The sequence below is a fragment of the Bubalus kerabau genome, chromosome 2 (assembly GCF_029407905.1).
Source record: "Bubalus kerabau isolate K-KA32 ecotype Philippines breed swamp buffalo chromosome 2, PCC_UOA_SB_1v2, whole genome shotgun sequence".
NCBI classification, from domain to species: Eukaryota; Metazoa; Chordata; class Mammalia; order Artiodactyla; family Bovidae; genus Bubalus; species Bubalus kerabau.
In genome coordinates, this window is record NC_073625.1 from 87,600,795 (window position 1) to 87,620,361 (window position 19,567).

A 19,567-nucleotide genomic window follows, 5' to 3' on the forward strand; every position below is an offset into this window, starting at 1 on the left:
CAGTCAGTCTCTCCCATCAGGAAGCTTCCATTAGCCTCTTATCCTTCTCTAGCAGAGGGCAGGCAAACTGAAAACCACATTCACAGAAAACTAACATTTGATGACAGCCTTGTCTAACTCAATGAAACTATGAGCCATGCCATCTAGGGCTACCCAAGATGGATGGATCATGGTGGAAAGTTCTGACAAAACGTGGTCCACTGGAGAAGGGAATGGCAAACCATTTTGGTATTCTTGCCTTGAGAAACCCATGAACAGCACAAAAAGGCAAAAAGATAGGACACTAAAAGATGAACTTCCCCAGTTGTATGCTACTGGAGATCAGTGGAGAAATAACTCCAGAAAGAATTAAGAGACAGTGCCAAAGCAAAACCAACATCCAATTGTGGATATGACTGGTGATGGAAGTAAAGTCCAATGCCGTAAAGAGTAATATTGCATAGGAACCTGGAATGTTAGGTCCATGAATCAAGGCTAGTTGGAAGTGGTCAGACAGGAGATGGCAAGAGTAAACATCAACATTTTAGGAATCAACAAACTAAAATCGAATGGAATGGGTGAATTTAACTCAGATGAAAATTGTATCTATTACTGTGGGCAACAATCCCTTGGAAGAAATGGAGTAGCCATCATAGTCAACAAAAGAGTCCAAAATGCAATACTTGGATGCAATCTCAAAAACAATAGAATGATCTCTGTTTGTTTCCAAGGCAAGCCATTCAATATCACAGTAATCCAAGTCTATGCCACAACCAGTAATGCAGAAGAAGCTGAAGTTGAACAGTTCTATGAAGACGTACAAGACCTTCTAGAAATAAAACCCCCAAAAGATTTCCTTTTAATTATAGGGGACTGGAATGCAAAAGTAAGAAGTCAAGAGATATCTGGAGTAACAGGCAAGTTTGACTTGGAGTACAAAATGAAGCAGGTCAAACGCAATGCCAAAGAATGCTCAAATTACCACACAATTGCACTCATCCTATGCACTAGCAAAGTAATGCTCAGAATTATCCAATCCATGCCACAACAGTACGTGAACCATGAACTTCCAGAAGTTCCAGCTTCAATTAGAAAAGGCAGAGGAACCAGACATCAACTTGCCAATATCTGCTGGATCATCAAAAAAGCAAGAGAGTTCCAGAAAAACATATATTTCTGTTTTATTGACTATGCCAAAGCCTTTGACTGTGTGGATCACAAAAAAAAAAAAAAAAAAAAAAAAAAACTGTGGAAAATTCTTCAAGAGATTGGAATACCAGACCACCTTACTTGCCTCTTTAGAAATCTGTATGGAGGTCAAGAAGCAACAGTTAGAACTGGACATGGAACAATAGGCTGGTTCCAAATTGGAAGAGGAGTACATCAAGGCTGTCTATTGTCACCCCTCTTATTTAACTTATATGCAGAGTACATCATGCGACGTGCTGGGCTGGCTGAAGCACAACCTGGAATCAAGATTTCTGGGAGAAATATCAATAACCTCTGATATGCAGATATACACCACCCTTATGGCAGAAAGAGAAGAAAAACTAAAGAGCCACTTGATGAAAATGAAAGAGGAGAGTGAAAAAGTTGACTTAAAGCTCAACATCCAGAAAACTAAGATCATGGCATCCTGTCCCATCACTTCTTGGCAAATAGATGGAGAAACAATGGAAACAGTGATAGACTTTATTTGGTGGGGCTCGGGGAGTGGTGGGGGGTGGGGCTCCAAAATCACTGTAGATGATGACTGCAGCCATGAAATTAAAAGACACTTGCTCCTTGGAAGAAAAGCTATAACAAACTTAGACAGCATATTAAAAAGCAGAAACATTACTTTGCTGACAAAGGTCCACCTAGTCAAAGCTATGGTTTTTCCAGTAGTCATGTATGGATGTGAGAGTTGAACTGTAATGAAAGCTGAGCATTGAATAACTGATGCTTTTGAACTGTGGTGTTGGAGAAGACTCTGGAGAGTCCCTTGGACTGCATAGAGATCCAACCAGTCCATCCTAAAATAAACCAGTCCTGAATATTCATTGGAAGGACTGATGCTGAAGCTGAAACTACAATACTTTGGCCACCTGATGTGAAGAACTGACTCTTTTGAAAAGACCCTGATGCTGGGAAAGATTGAAGGCAGGAGTATAAGGGGATGACAGAGGATGAGATGGTTGGATGGCATCACCGACTCAATGGACATGAGTTTGGGTAAGCTCTGGGAGTTGGTGATGAACAGGGAGGCCTGGCATGCTGCAGTCTATGGGGTTACAAATAGTTGGACATGACTGAGTGACTGAACTGAACTGAATTTATTAACATAAGATCTGTAGGATACGTGGAGAACTTTATGTGGCAGAAGAGTGTTGAGGCACATGTTTACATTAACTACCCAGTAATGAACAGAACATAAAAGTTTTTATAATATATTTAACTCTTTTATATTAAAGAGTAATTACAGTGCATTTTACTCCAAATTGGGATTTTTTTAACCTTTTTATTAATTGAAGTAGAGTTAATTTACAGTTTTGTAGAACTCAGGTATGTACTTGCATGAAGCCCTTCATGATATGGGATTTACCTAGAGTTAGGTAAGGTAATAGAAATGGGGTTGACTAAGCCTAGGATTTGGCTCTGGATGGACTTCCACATGCTAGCCTGAAATTCTGAGAAGTCTAAATATTTTAAATTTAAACCTAACCTTCCAATATCTTTCTAAAGTAGGCAAATCAAGCATGCTTACAGTTTGATCTTATTTGAAGAGTGAATTATCATTTAAATATATTTAGATATTTGGTATGTGAGCCCTCATACCACCATTCTTTCCTTGGTTCTTACATTTTTAGAGGCCCTATTTATTTTAATACTTGGAAATTATAACTGACAGTTATATAACTAAATAGAAACATCACTTTTTGTAATATGGTATTTCCAAAGGATACATTGTGATTTAAATATGATACCATTTATATATATACCAATGATAATATATTTTTTGAATTTTTAGCACTTTAGATCTTATACCAGTCTTGAGTTTATTCATGTTCTTATTTTGATCATATTCAAATTTAAAAGTATAATTTAAATCACTTTCAATATTCTTGTATAAGAAGAAATCTAGCAGTTGATCTGTTTTGGCTGTTTTGATAACTGAATCTCATTCTAATCTGTTTTTCTTCCCTTTTAATTGAAGTTTTTACTTTAATTAAAGAGAAAATGCACTGTTGTTCCTCAGACATCATAAATTTATCATAGAAAATTATGTCTCATTTTGTTAAGCATCATTGTGCAGTGCTTTGAACAGAACCACATTTCTCATTGTTCACATGTATTTTGCTATTTCCTTATCCCTTGGTTCAGATTAGTTCTGATTCAGTGTATGAATGTCATATGCTTCTCATTCCTGAGCTTTCTTTCCATCTAAATGTTTTTTCCAAACCCAACATATTTAAAATAAAGATATGTGATAATTTCAGAATTTTTTCTCTTGATGATCCTTTGGACTGTACCCCGCCAGGCTCCTCTGTCTATGGGGTTGTCCAGGCATGAATACTGGAGTGGGTTGCCATGCCCTCTTCCAGGGGATCTTCCTGACCCAGAGATCACATCTTCATCTCTTACATCTCCTGCATTGGTAGGCAGGTTCTTTACCACTGGAACCTCCTGGGAAGCCCAATGATTTCAGAATTTTTTGGTTACAGATATAGTTTTTCACATTTTAGTTAGTCTCCTATTTTAGGAGAATTGATTGAGAACATGGTTAATACTTTTTATTAATAGTAAGGGGTATAGTCTTAAGTTGTTAAAATGTAGTTTTTTAAACAGTAATTATTGACTGTAGATCTCTATACTTCTAGAGTGCAGGATGGAGTGTGTGTGCTTTGTACTCAGTCATTTCTGACACTTTGCAACCCCATGGACTGGATTCTCCATGAAAGAATACTGGTGCAGGTTGCCATTTCCTACTCCAGGGGATCTTCCCCACCCAGGGATTGAACCTGTGTCTCCTGTGCCTCCTGCATTGGCAGGAGGATTCTTTACCACTGTGCCAAATTGCATACATTCCCTGTGAAACAAAATCAATTTTGATTAGAGATTTATCTAAAATAAGAATGATCACTGAATAAATACTTTAGAAGCTCCTCAGTGGGTAAAATGCATAGAATTTCAAACACTTATTTTGATAGTTTTTCCTCAGGTTTTATTATTTGTATCTTGTCTTACTATTTATATTCTTAATGGTTAGCTTACCATATTCAATAAGCTTTAATAGTGTTGCTTTGCCTTTAAATTTAAGTGTTAGAGTCATATAACACTTATAATATGCTAGGATGAAAGACACTTAGATAATTTCATGTGCCTCTTTGAGATATTGGATCACCATTGATAAGCCATGGGTGTATTTTGCAAAAATTATAGCCATGCTTCTAAAGGAACTCATTTTTTCTGGAAAATACCTTCTGAATTTCAAGCAAGCAAAATTACAAATGAAATTTTAGATACATTATTGTTTTTCATGTCACTGAGTTGATAAAATACATTGTTTATTTGTGGAATTTTAAAGTAGAAAGTATATGATGTAAAAATCCAGTAGACTGAGAAAAGTGGCTATTCTGTTAGAAACTATACTAATTGAAATTCCACCAGTCTTGGTTAGATAACTCTCTGCTGCTGCTGCTGCTAAGTCGCTTCAGTTGTGTCCGACTCCGTGCGACCCCATAGACAGCAGCAGCTGCAAACTAGATGAGTTAAACACTCTTATTATAAAGAATTGAAGTATGGTATCTAGAATAGAATACTTATTCACTATAGAAAACAGCTCATCATTTCCATTGTACCTTAATAAAAATGAGAAATTATGATGACTGATATGTTTTCCCAAAAAGAACATAAGGTTACCAAAATGTGTTTTTATTTATTGAAATTTGTTGTAAGTTCATAAACAAACAAAATATACTTACAATCTAAATTGTAATATAAAAGTATGTGATATTAGATTTCTAAGTAATTACAATGCCAATTAATTTCAATGTGCTCAAATATTTTACTGAAACAAAAAAAAAGGATAAACGAGATTTTTCTATTCATATAAGTGGCAGAATTCTTGTATGTTAACATAGAAGTGAAGATAATTCAGTGATCTAGCTCAGAGGAAAAACCAAGGTGTTCCCAATTCTTACAAAGGCTTTTTTGCACCATGTTTGCCTCTCTAAGTGCCATTCAAACTGTTCCTAAAACATATCTATACACTCCTACCTCAGGGGTTGGTACTTACTCTTTCCTCTTCACTATCTCACCTCTAAGATGTTACTTAAATGTTAGAACCTCAGGAAGGCCTTCTCTGGCCACACTGTAATTGCAAGCCTCTTCCCCCCATCTCTCTGTCTTATTTTTTTCCATTGTACTTTCTACCATATTGTTCAGTTGAGTAATTTACAATTGTTATTGCCTCTCCTCACTGTAAGTAAGATCCTTGAAGGCAGGGAGCTTTTGTTCAGCTTATTCACTACTGCAATCCTAGTATTCAGAATAATACTCAAGTATTTCTTGAATAAATCTAAGTCTTATCTATGTATGCTGCTGCTGCTAAATCACTTCAGACATGTCTGACTCTTTGCGACTCTTTGGACTATAGCCCATGAGGCTCCTCTGTCCATGGGATTCTCCAGGCAACTATACTGGAGTGGGTTGCTATTTCCTTCTCCAGGGGATCTTCCCGACCCAAGGATTGAACCCATGTCTCTTTTGTCTCCTGCATTGACAGTTGAGTTCTTTATCACTAGCACCACCTGGGAAGTCTATGTACACATTTTCTATCAATATAGACATGTATATATTTAATTGAATACTAAAAAATCTACTTCAATTTGTGGCAAATTGGATATGAAGACAAATGGTTAACTGGAGTGCATTTATCATTGGTCTAGTTATTTGATCACATAGTAGATGCTATTTTAGGTTGGTTATAGAGTACTAGTGGAGAAGGAAATGGTTACCAACTTCAGTATTCTTGTCTGAAGAATCCCAAGTACAGAGGAGCCTGGTGGGCTACAGTCCAGGGGGTCACAAAGAGTAGGATATGAGTGAGCAACTGAGCATAGAGTACTAGAAACCATTTAAAGTTCTTTACATATATTAATTAATTTGTACTTCACAACAAACCTATTAAACAGGTACTATATGATAAGCTTCATTTTATAGTTGAGGTGAAAATGAAAATGTTAGTCACTAACTCAATCATGCCTGACTCTTTGTGACCCCATGAATTATACCCCACCATGCTCCTCTGTCCATGGAAATTCCCCAGGCAAGAATTCTAGAGTGGGTGGCCTTTCCCTTCTTCAAGGGATCTTTCCAACCCAGGATTCAAACTAGGGTCTCCTGCATTACAGGCAGGTTCTTTACCAACTGAGCCGCCAAGGAAGTTAGAGGATAAATAAAGAGTCCCTTGATGTTGCAACTAACATTTAAGAAGGTAAGATTCATACCAGGACATCTGGTATGTTCAGAACCCATTCTGAAATGAAAGGCTCTTTGTTAAAATCCTGTACCACTGTTGCTTTGCTTCACTTGTGTCCTTTTTATTCTTTTTTCTTTCAGTAAAACAGAAAATTTTGGAGGTAATTGTAGATGTTTAACCACTGTGGTTTTATAATGATTTGTTTGTTTGTTTGTTTTTTCTTTTTTGCAGTGGGATGCCATCACTGAAATGGATGAACACAACAGGCCCATTCACACCTACCAGGTATGCAATGTGATGGAGCCAAACCAAAACAACTGGCTTCGTACAAACTGGATCTCTCGTGATGCAGCTCAGAAAATTTATGTGGAAATGAAGTTCACACTGAGGGATTGTAACAGCATCCCATGGGTCTTGGGGACTTGCAAAGAAACGTTTAATCTATATTATGTGGAATCAGATGAGTCCCATGGAATTAAATTCAAGCCAAGCCAGTATACAAAGATTGACACAATTGCTGCTGATGAAAGTTTTACCCAGATGGATTTGGGTGATCGCATCCTCAAACTCAACACTGAGATTCGTGAGCTGGGGCCTATAGAAAGGAAAGGATTTTATCTGGCTTTTCAAGACATTGGGGCATGCATTGCCCTAGTTTCCGTCCGTGTTTTCTACAAAAAATGCCCCTTTACTGTTCGTAACCTGGCCATGTTTCCAGACACTATCCCAAGGGTTGATTCTTCCTCCTTGGTTGAAGTAAGGGGCTCCTGTGTGAAGAGTGCAGAAGAGCGTGACACTCCTAAGCTCTATTGTGGTGCTGATGGAGATTGGCTGGTTCCTCTTGGAAGATGTATTTGCAGTACAGGATATGAAGAAATTGAAGGTTCTTGCCACGGTAAGAGAAACACATCTAAATAATTATTCATGCATTCAAATGATGGGTGTTTTCAACATAAATATATTTATTTTCAGTTAATACATTTTTTATTATTATTCCTGGAAGAACTAATTGTGCAAGAAATGAACTTATATTAACTGTAAGATAATTTCTGATTTTTTTCCCCACCTAGGAATAGTGTATGAAAATGTTGAATAAATTATATACCATGACAAATGTTCTTCCACTGTGCCTTCAGTAGAGTAGTTGCCGTATGAATTGCTGTATTCACTTGATTTTTGTAAAGGAAAACAATATCAATAGCAGCAACAAAAAGCAAAAGGAATTCAAAGCAGGCATTTGCTTAACTTTCATGTTTTGGTGGTTCATAGAGAATATGATAGTTTGAAAAAAATTCTTTCATGTTGAGTTGTAATAATTGTAGTACCCAGATAAGCTGAAATTATATTTAAATAAATGAGGAATTCATATGTATGCATATGAATATATGTTTTATAACATAGAGATAGTTTATAGGAATGGTATATGTTTTGTGATTGAGTACTGAGTGTATCAGAGCTTAATTTATCCTTTGCTACTATTAAATATAATTTCCTACTATATAACACATTATTTTTTGTTTGTTTGTTCAGATAGCAGTATTTGTGCAAAGTCTAATTGTTAGGAAGTATTAAAACACTGAAATGCTGATTAAGTTTAAAACCATACCTTTAATGTTTTCTGATAATGACATATTTGTAATTTTAAACATGGAAAGTTTTGTGTGTGAATCATTTTATGAAGACTTATTAATTTAATAAATATATATATATATACTTAAAATTGTGTGCATAATGCCTGATAAAGATAAATCATATCCATTACATTTGGATATAGGACTCATAATCAAAACACAAATAAAGAAATAAAAGTAATGTTTGGTAAATAATAGCATACAAGATATTTTTGCTCTCAATGGTAAATTATTTAAGATTTTGTTTTGTTTAGTTTTCCGTAGTGTCAATCATATTGAATTTTCTGACTTTTTGGTGATGGTATGTTCCTACCCATTAAAAAGGATGAAAATAAATAAGAAAAACATTTGTTTCTATATAGGGCCATATGTGAATTTTTTTTTAACTTTATTGAGATTTATTAGTTTGTTAAAATGTTTTCCCCAAAGTCTTTCATTTTGTAGCATATGATTTAAAAAACATAAAATCTCTCTTTTAATAATTCACCATTTGAAGTAAATGGGAATTAAGTGGAGTTTAAAGGAATTTGAATTTACTTCACAATGCAGTCTCCACTGGGATGACCCAGAGGGATGGTATGGGGAGGGACGTGGAGGGGGATTCAGGATGGGGACATATGTGAATTTTTTAATGTTTTATCTATTTATAAAACACTTGAGTTCTTGAATGCTAAAAAGTTCACTAAAGCCATCAATAATGACTATGTTAGGTCATTTGAAAATACTGTTTTTATGAAAAGCCTGTAGTGTATTTTTATAAAGTATAAGCCAACTTTTCTTCACTATCTAAACATTAAAATATATTTCATTGAAGCTTTATATATAATTAATTGAATTTTTTTCATATATAGCAAGGGTTTAGAATGAAACAAAAATTAGTTGGAAATGAATCTTTTAAGAGGCATTGTAAAAAAATTTTACATTGGAAAATGCACTAAAGAAAAATTCACATATATGGATCATTTTTTAATGAGATTAAGAAGGCAATAATAGCCAAGGATAAAACATATTGTATATACTAACCATGTAAGGTTATCATGCTTTGTCTTAGGTAGAAGCTGAGTATTGTTAAAAATAATAAAGTTTTAAATTATTTAAAAAATAGCTATCTATGGATTTAAATGATTATTATTAAGTATACTTTATGGTGTTGATCACAGAATTAAAAGTAGTGACAATTATTGATGACTAGATGTTTTTTGCTTAATATGTTTGCTCTATGAAATTTCAATATTACTTGCATGCTTTAAAATTCCTTCACTTTTGGGCAAAGATGATTTTGAATGAGTGATAATTATCGGCTTATCTAGAGCTACTGCTTGACTCATTCATTTTTATGGCTTATAATCTTTATTGTAATTTATTTGATTGCAGAAATGAGTGGGTAAAGTACAAATGCTCATTATCTTCTTGTAGCAATGGAATAAATTGGATTATTATGCTTGGATTCTATATCTGTTGCTTACTAACTTCCTTGTTCATAAATAAATTAGTGGTTATAATAAATGATAAAGTATATGAAAAACTATTACATGAAAACACACTACCTGGTTTCAATTGAATACAATGAATTGCTATTTACAAATAGAAAGTTGATGTTGGGACCTCATTTTTAGAGAAGGTATATTATAATACCAACAGTTTCCATTTTAAAGTATTTTTTTGTGTTCTTGATTCTTCATATTGCCCCTTTCTAACCTCTGATAATAATTTTTTATTGATTCCATTGCTTTCTACAAACAACTTATCTCATAGCCAAATCTCAGAATTATCTATAACCTAAACGAATAAAGTACAACTCTTGATGGTAAATTATTTAAGGTTTTTTTTTTTTTTGGAATATACATGAATATTGGAATATACACAAATAAAGTACAGCTCAGATAATAATGTGACCATATGCTTATGTATATATAATGGGAATTGAAAGAACAATATTTCTATATCATTTTCTTTTGTCCTGGCTTATTCTGTTAGAACATTATCTTAGTTATTAACATTTTTGAATATCTGATGATCTGTTAATAATTTTGATTTGTAGTAGAGATAAATATAGAGTTATATGTTTCAATGATCTATTGCTATTGAGGTAAAATAAACCAAAACTTAATAACTTAAAGCCACAGTGATTTATGATTTCTCAGGTCTCATATGTGGGTAATTCTTTTGCTTATTGTAAACAGAGATAACTCATGTAGCTGAATTCAGCTGGGAGTGTGACAGGGATTAGAATGTCTAAAATAATCCCTTATATTCCAGGGCCTCTCTCTATATAGCCTCATGCCATTAAAGAATTTCACTCAAAAATTTTTAGAGTATAGTGGTTGGCTGAAGAGGGAGTTTTTCACATGACTAGGTATAAAGTGAGTTTACAAGGGGACTGCAAAAGGGCTGAATACCTGGAAGTATGTTTATAGGAAGCTGCTAGTGTGAGAGTATACCACAGTCTTCTCTCTTAATTCTCCTGACTAATGCCCCTCTTTCATGCTCAAAGGCTCACATTCTCCCAAAGATCTATTCCATTACGACATTGTGTTGAAGTCCAGAAGAGCTTCATTGAAATCACTTATGGATGTGAATGACGCTTCCCAGCTAAAGCTCTCCTTGATCTGGAGAACTAAAAATTAAACAAGATGCCATTGTTCCTTGTGTATACAACACACATGGGGCAGAAATAGAATAATTGTAAAAGATTCTCATGTTCCTAAAAGCAGGGGATATAGCACACTGGTTCATGAGATTTAAGAAGGACACACGTTTAAAATGGCTTCATTCACGTGTCTGATGCTTCATCTAGGATGCCATAAAGTCACTTATAGTGTAAATCCTGGTAGCAGTTTTAATATATTTCATTTTAGGAAAATATTCTGTGTTTTTTCTTTCTCTTTCATTGAAAGTAGTTGGTCATCATGCCTTTCAAGGGGCTTCGCAATTTGGCCATATTCTATTATTTTCTGAATTTGGCAAGTTCTGTCTCCTGTCCTGTTTTTGTTACTTTTGAATAATCTATGTATTTTTCCTGTCTCTCGCTTTTTTCCATATTTTATCTAGCTGCTTGCATCCCTTTCTTTCTTTCTGTGGTGGATTTTTATTCATCCTTCAAGGTCTAGCACAGATATCGTATATCTGGATCTTCACAAAGTTAATGTTTCTGTCATCTGTACTATAATTTGTACTAATTATTTATGTGCCTGCTTTACCAGACCTGTCAGATAAAAGAGATATATTTAAAATCATTTCTGTAATAAAGAGTAAGAAATTTATTGATGTCAATGATCAGTAGAACCAGGTTATACTGAACAGTTAAAGGTAGAAGTCGTTGGTATACTGACAACATGCTGTTTCTTCTTATTTCTGTGAGACAGGAAACTTTTCTTCAGGAAGGGCTGTAGTATTTTAGATATGGAAAGCCATTGAAAATACAGTTATCCCTCATTTTATGCATCATGATTCTAAAGTATAGAATACAGATTTTTATTCCCTGACGGGGCTCAGTAAATAATACCAGATTTATCACTAAAGCCTTGATAATTCTCAATCTGGTCTTTATGTGTTTTCTCCCCCTCAGTTCCTCCCTTCCCTCCTCCCCTTCCTTTCATTTCCTCATTCAAAGCACCCATGCTCTTACTATGATGCTTTAACTTTTTTTTTTTTTTTTGATGCTTTAACTTTTCATGCCTGCCACACAGTGCAGAGGAGGCCCTAGTTACTCATCATTAATTAGGCCCTTTTTGCTCTGTTTGTTTTGTGCAGTCTGATACGGGCACTATTAGAACAGTATCTACATGCTGCTGAGAATGATGGAAAAATATAAATTTATCTGGAACTTTGTTGTTAGAGATAATAAACAGGAAAAATTACAGTGAGGTTTTAGGAATAATCATTACTTACTTAAATATATTTGAGGACTCTTGGCCTCCTATGTAACAAAGATACTGAGGAGCCTGGCGGGCTACAGTCCATAGGGTCACAACGAGTCGGATACAACTGAAGCAATTTAGCCCACAAGCATACATTTTATCCTAAAAGTTGGACTACTATGTGTTTCAAACTGTGATTCCTTTCTCTGTAATGTTGTTGAGATCTATCTAGATCCAAATTCTAGAAGCACTAAAGAAAGAAGCACTTTAAAAAAAATGAATTACTTAATTTTACTTGGAGGATAACTACCTTACAATATTGTGGTTTTTTTTGTCATACATCTACATGAATTGGCCACAGGAATACATGTGTCCTCCCATCCTGAGCACCTCTCTCACCTCCCTTTCCACCCTATCCCTCCAGGTTGTCCCAGAGCACCGGCTTTGGGTGCCCTGCTTCATGCATGGAGCTTGTGCTGGTCATCTGTTTTACATATGGTAATCACATGTTTCAGTGCTATTTTCTCAAATCATTCCACCCATCCCTTCTCCCACTGAGTCAAAAAGTCTGTTCTTTACATGTGTGTCTCATTTGATGCCCTGCATGTAGGATTGTCAGTGTTTCAATAAGGTTTAAATAGACATAAATATTATATTAAGTATATATGCTAAAATTTAAAACCAAGCACAATAATTTGGATTACTCTGCATTATAGGTAGTATTTTGTAGTTGACTCCAATATCTGTATTTTTCATAACTTTTTATTTTGTTTCATAGGTTCATAATTGAAATTGTCATATTTGGACATATTGATGTTACAGATTTAATTTTTTAATTGTCTTAATTTATTCCACTAAGGGCTTGAATAAAAAGAAGCATTGATTATAAAGCACTGATTCACATCAAATAGTCTTTCACTTCATAGAACTAAGAATATCTTAACACTATGAAAGAAAATTAGAAACAATTAGTGTACAAAATTGAACAATTTTTGTTGAGTTCTGAAATGACATGAATCCCTAATAAACTCCTCTTGGGTATTAATTTAGAATAAATCTCATTTATGTAATGGTTTGTACTTGCAGATATTGTTTAGGGTTTGGTACTTTAGACCTGTTTTGAATATATATGTATAGGTATTGCAAAGATACCTTCTTTAAGCTCCTAATACCACATGAGCTAATTTAACAAAATAGCATCTGACTGTGATAATTAAAGTTCTAAAACATTGTGTCTTATAACTTTTCCTAGAAACATGCTTTTATTTATTTCCCCTCTAGTGCTGCTTTAAAATTCTAGAGGAAAGGATGGTGGCAATTCTTGGACCATTGCATTATTGTTTACAGAGGTGAATGGGATATGCAGGGCCTCTAGTGACATAGCTATTGATTTGATCTTCTGAAGAGTGATGTTATTAAGGCTTCATGACTCTGTCCTTTCTTGCAGTTCAGAAGCATTTATGCTCTGTGTTTTCTGTCTAATCATGTCATCAGAGATGATTGTGGAAGCAGAGAGCATAAAGAAATTCTGAAACACAAGGATTTTCTGGCATTAAATAAGGTGGTTTGAGAATGTGATGAAAAGCTAAAAGGTGAGATTGGGATCAGAAAATGGGGACGACTTATTGGTCCAAACAGTATTTTTGCTTTCTAAAGGTTATCACAACCTGAATATAAACTCTTACAATATAACCTTCAATTCCAAATAAAGCTGCTTTATTGCATGAAGCAATTCCAAATTATCATATGGTTTGAGAAGAATATGAAATCAAGAGGCTTGAAGGCATCTAAAAATAGAATATATTTCCAACCAAAACAGAATAAAGTTAAATAACTGTATTGTAGTTTCTTCTTTGTCACAGTTTTTAAATAGGTTAAAACAGACTGTCTTGAAATTGATCATTCTTCATAAACTATTTTGACCAAATTTTAACTTCAATTTTAGTCTCTGATTTACTCTCTGTCAATCTGAAACCTATAAATCCTATGTCTATAGTAGCTATACTTAATTAAAAATTTTTTCTGAACACATATATCTTTAAGATGGAATAAAATTATTCAATATCCCTGTTTTCCTTCCAAACATGACTCATCATGTCACCCTCTGAAATTACTACCTTTCTTGTGGACATTGTCTAGAGTTTCAATTTTGCCTTTTAAAGAAGCAAAATCCATAAAGTCAGTACTTAGATATACCAAGCTATGTTAACAGATTTTTTTTTTCATTTATCATCTCCTTTCTTCTGGGTTCATTATTTTATTAGCAAAGTTTATCCTTTCGTAGATCTTTTGGCAAGTTCTATAATTTGAAGCTCTTTATTTAATGGATATCTATTTTGTCCTCCCTTTTCATTGTTTGTTTATTTAGGTATAGAATACTAAGTGACTATTACTTTCCCTCTGGACTTCCCTTGTGGCTCAGAAGGTAAAGCATCTGCCACAATGTGGGAGACCCGGGTTCAATCCCTGGGTCAGGAAGATCCCCTGGAGAAGGAAATGGCAACCCACTCCAGTATTCTTGCCTGGAGAATCCCATGGATGGAGGAGCCTAGTGGGCTACAGTCCATAGGGTCGCAAAGAGTCGGACACGACTGAGTGACTTCACAGTATTACTTTCCCTCAACACTCTGAGAGTATTATTTCCTTATCCATAATAATCTATTGTTGCTAGTAAACTTCTGACAATCTTAACTGTCATTCTTTGGGAGGTTATTTATAGTTTCCATATTTTTGGTCTTCAGCTACATTATATATGTTCAGCTCAGTTTAGTGCAGTCGCTCAGTCTTGTCTGACTTTTGTGACCCTATGAACCACAGCATGCCAGGCCTCCCTGTCCATCACCAACTCCCGGAGTCCACCCAAACCCATGTCCATTGAATCAGTGATGATATTCAACCATCTCATCCTCTGTCGTCCCCTTCTCTTCCTGCCATCAATCTTTCCCACCATCAGGGTCTTTTCAAATGAGTCAGCTCTCCGCATCAGGTGGCCAAAGTATTGAAGTTTCAGCTTCAACATCAGTCCTTCCAATGAACACCCAGGACTGATCTTCTTTAAGATGGACTGGTTAGATCTCCTTGTAGTCCAAGGGACTCTCCAGAGTCTTCTCCAACACCACAGTTCAAAAGCATCAATTCTTCTGTGCTCAGCTTTCTTTATAGTCCAACTTTCACATCCATACATGACTTCTGGAAAAACCATAACTTTGACTAGACAGACCTTTGTTGGCAAAGTAATGTCTCTGCTTTTTAATGTGCTGTCTAGGTTGGTCATAACTTTCCTTCCAAGGAGTAAGTATCTTTTAATTTCATGGCTGCAATCACCATCTGCAGTGATTTTGGAACCCCCCCAAAATAAAGTCTGACAGTGTTTCTCCATCTATTTCCCATGAAGGGATGGGACCAGATGCCATGATGTTAGTTTTCTGAATGCTGAGCTTTAGGCCAACTTTTTCACCCTCTACTTTCACTTTCATCAAGAGGCTCTTTAGTTCTTCTTTACTTTCTGCCATAAGGGTGGTGTCATCTGCACATCTGAGGTTATTGATATTTCTCCCGGCAATCTTGATTCCAGCTTGTACTTCCTCCAGCCCAGTGTTTCTCATGATGTACTCTGCATAGAAGTTAAATAAGCAGGGTGACAATATACAGTCTTGATGTACTCCTTTTCCTATTTGGAACCAGTCTTTTGTTCCATGTCCAGTTCTAACTGTTGCTTCCTGACCTGTATACAGGTTTCTCCAGGGGCAGGTCAGGTCGTCTGGTATGTCCATCTCTTTCAGAATTTTCTACAATTTATTGTGATCCACACAGTCAAAGGCTTTGGCATAGTCAGTAAAACAGAAATAGATGTTTTTCTGGAACTCTCTTGCTTTTTCGATGATCCAGCTAATGTTGGCAATTTGATCTCTGGTTCCTCTGCCTTTTCTAAAACCAGCTTGAACATCTGGAAATTTATGGTTCACACATTGTTGAAGCCTGGTTTGGAAAATTTTGAGCATTACTTTACTAGCGTGTGAGATGAGGGCAATTGTGTGATAGTTTGAGCATTCTTTGGCATTGCCTTTCTTTGGAATTGGAATGAAAACTGACCTTTTGCAGTCCTGTGGCCACTGCTGAGTTCTTTAAATTTGGTGGCATATTGAGTACAGCACTTTCACAACATCATCTTTTAGGATTTGAAATAGCTCAATTATTTATGTAATTGTTATGAATTATTTTTTTTCCTGCTTCACTTCACATTTTGTGTTTTATCATGAAAACGTGTTTATGTGTGTGTTACTCTATTCTGTTCTGTATTTCTAGAATATCTGTGAAATATTTGTTGAAGACTTTTAATAGTATCTTGTTTATCTCTGATTACGTCATCTATTTAGTTTTTTTATTTTTTTTTCATTCTCACTCATTACTATTTTATTTTTGCCTGTTTAGTTTTATAATTTTTATGGATGTTATTTTGTTCTTTTTAGATTTTAAAGTTATATTCAAATAAATTTTGAAAGAAATTGGGTCTAGATCTTATTTCTAAGCATTAGTGTCGACATGTACTTTGGAATGTAACTTGTATGCTAACTTGTTTTCTATGTCTTTTTTTTAAACTTAGAGTGTTTATAGTTGCACTAATCTTTCCAAAGGACTTAAAAAATTTGAGAGCCCTAAAAAGTTTACCTTAGAATTCATGTTAGTATTCTGGTTGAGAGGAATTCTACTCCATGCACTGATACAGGGATATAGGACTTTTTGCATTTAGTGGGCCAGCCATCTCCTGGGGCTTCATAGTTATCCATGTCCAGCTCAGAAGTTGTAAAAAGAGATTGGAGAAGGTATATTTGCTTCTTAACCTACTCAGATCTGAGGTGAGATGAAGTCGTTCAGTCATGTCTGACTCTTTGCGACCCCCATGGACTGTAGCCTACCAGGCTCTTCCATCCATGGGATTTTTCCAGGCAAGAGTACTGGAGTGGGTTGCCATTTCCTTCTCCAGAGGATCTTCCCAACCCAGGGATCAAACCCAAGTCTCCCTCATTGTAGGCAGACGCTTTACCTTCTGAGCCACCAGGGAAGTCTACTCAGATCTGAAGAACCACATTAATTACTCTCATGTACTATCAGTGGGAACTAATTATGTGCCCAGACCTAGCTGCAAATAGGGATGGGATGTTATTAAATGCTATCCCTGATTCAGTAGTCACTTTCCAGCAACAATTCTGTATCACAGAAGAAGAAGCCCAGTTTTTGTACATACTTTCTTATCTCTGCAGTAGTCTGCCACTTCACCCACAGAGTATACTTAATCATCCTCATATATTCAAATACATTTGTCAATACGAAGTTTTCTCCATCAGGTTCAAATATGAACTCTTGTCACCTGGTGACCTACACATTAAATAACAAGGCATTTACCTTAATACAACATACACAATGGTTGAAATAAATATAAAACTGTCATTAAAAAGGAGAATAATGGGAAGCAGATAGCTGTGAGTGCTCCATAGCAGTGATGGGCAGCATTGTGAAGAACCTCAGTAGTTGAACAGATGCTTTCAATCAACCTCAGCTACACAATCAATGAACTTCTTTTTATCCTTACAAGTTTGAATTAGTTATGGTGGCTGAATGACTTTCATACCTGTTTCATGATCATCTGTGTTGGGTACTCCAGAGTCATTTCATAGTTATAGGCTTCTTTAGAACAGACTCATGATTTGTTGTCAGTAGGATTCTCTAAAAGTCACAGTAGCCTTTTAATCCGTTTGTCAATTGCACGTGTCAGAAGCAACACACAAAATCCACACCTTGAGTTTTTTCCCACACATACACACATGCCCTTCAATTAGGGTAGTATTTAAAAGTTGAGAAGACAACATTCCAAATTCTAGAACATTGTTTTCTTAAAAGCCTTGGCATAGAACTGATTTATAAGCCTTACTCAAAGTTGCCACAATTGTAAAAATTACATAATCAACAGAGTAAAATCTTCTTTATGTAAACTTTAGTATTAAGCTAAATCCTGTATAATCAGGATTTTTTTGATCAAGAGATAGGCAGTGTGCTATGTATTGATGTTCCATCGAGGCAGATATTAACTGAACTAACTATGCTAAATGAAACATTATAAGAAAAGTTATTTCTATAAATTTAGGCCTCTTTTTCTGTCCATATAAATAGATAGAATTAAACTGTTTGAAAAAGGGGGTGATCATTTCCATGAAGTAACCATAATAGCAACAGGGGAGTTTCAGAATAAACTTTTCAATGGGATATTATGTAGTACATTGAAGGTATAATGGCAGAATTTTACTAGAGAAGAAAAATTTCACACTTTTCATTGTATAGATAGAATATAATAACAAAATACTGTAATACATCTGTATAGAATACAGATTAGATCATATTCTAAGTATCGTAACAGCTATAAATAGTAAATTATATCATGCATGTTAAAATCTGAGGATAATTTTATGTTATACACATTTTTCATTATATATTCAGAACTAGCATTGAATCTACAAGGTGCAGATGACTGTATCTTCCACATGAACAAAAATGTGCTATTTTGTGTTTTTAGATTATTTACATATCTAAGCTCTAGGGAAGTGTATTTCAAAGTTCTGCATAGTTCTAAGGAAAATAAGCATCAAAGGAAAAACTTCACACAGAAAAAAGCAGTGGGTGAGAGGGTTGAAGAATAGTGTCTCTGATATAAATATACTAAAATGCTTATTTGGTTTGAAATAAAGTTTTATCTTTTGTGAGAAAAACATTTTTTTAATTTTACTTATAGTAACACTTATTATAATTACCTAGAAAATAATAAACTCAGATAAGCATTATGATATTATGGGGGTCATTCTTAATAATTTTGAGTCCTTTGAAATAAGACCTATCAGTCAGTTCAGTTGGTCAGTCATGTCCCATTTTTTGCGACCCCATGGACTGTATGTAGCATGCTAGGCTTCCCTGTCCATCACCAACTCCTGGAGCTTACTCAAACTCATATCCATAAAATCTATGATGCCATTCAACCATCTCATCCTCTGTTGTCCCCTTCTCCTCCCACCTTCAATCTTTCCCAGCATCAGGGTCTTTTCCAGTGAGTCAGTTCTTTGCATTAGGTGCCCAAAATATTGAAGTTTAAGCTTTAGCATCAGTCCTTCCAATGAATATCAGGACTGATTTCCTTAGGAATTGCCTGGTTGGATCTACTTGCAATCCAGGGGGCTCTTAAGAGTCTTCTCCAACAGCACAGTTCAAAACCATCAATTCTTGGTGCTTTGTTTTCTTTATACTCCAACTCTCACATCCATACGTGATTATTGGAAAATCCATAACTTTGATTAGACAGACATTTTTTGGCAAAGTACTGTCTCTGATTTTTAATATGCTGTCTAGGTTGGTCATAGCTTTTCTTCCAAGGAACAAGTGTCTTTTCATTTCATGGCTGCAGTCACCATCTGCAGTGATTTTGGGGCTCCAAAAAATAAAGTCTGCCACTGTTGCCATCATTTCCCATCTATTTCCCATGAAATGATGGGATCGGATGCCATGATCTTAGTTTTTTTTGAATGTTGAGTTTTATGCCAACTTTTTCACTCTCCTCTTTCACATTCATCAAGAGACTCTAGTTCTTCTTC

General features: G+C 35.2%; 1 protein-coding gene across 1 annotated transcript in view; it reads left to right on the forward strand.

Moving 5' to 3' along the window:
* The window catches only part of EPHA6 (EPH receptor A6), a 1,024,550-nt gene that overhangs the window by 204,260 nt on the left and 800,723 nt on the right, over nucleotides 1-19,567 (forward strand). The window contains exon 3 of the mRNA XM_055567870.1: nucleotides 6,674-7,337. Within this exon, the coding sequence (XP_055423845.1) occupies nucleotides 6,674-7,337 (664 nt within the window). The remainder of the gene's footprint in view (nucleotides 1-6,673; nucleotides 7,338-19,567) is intronic.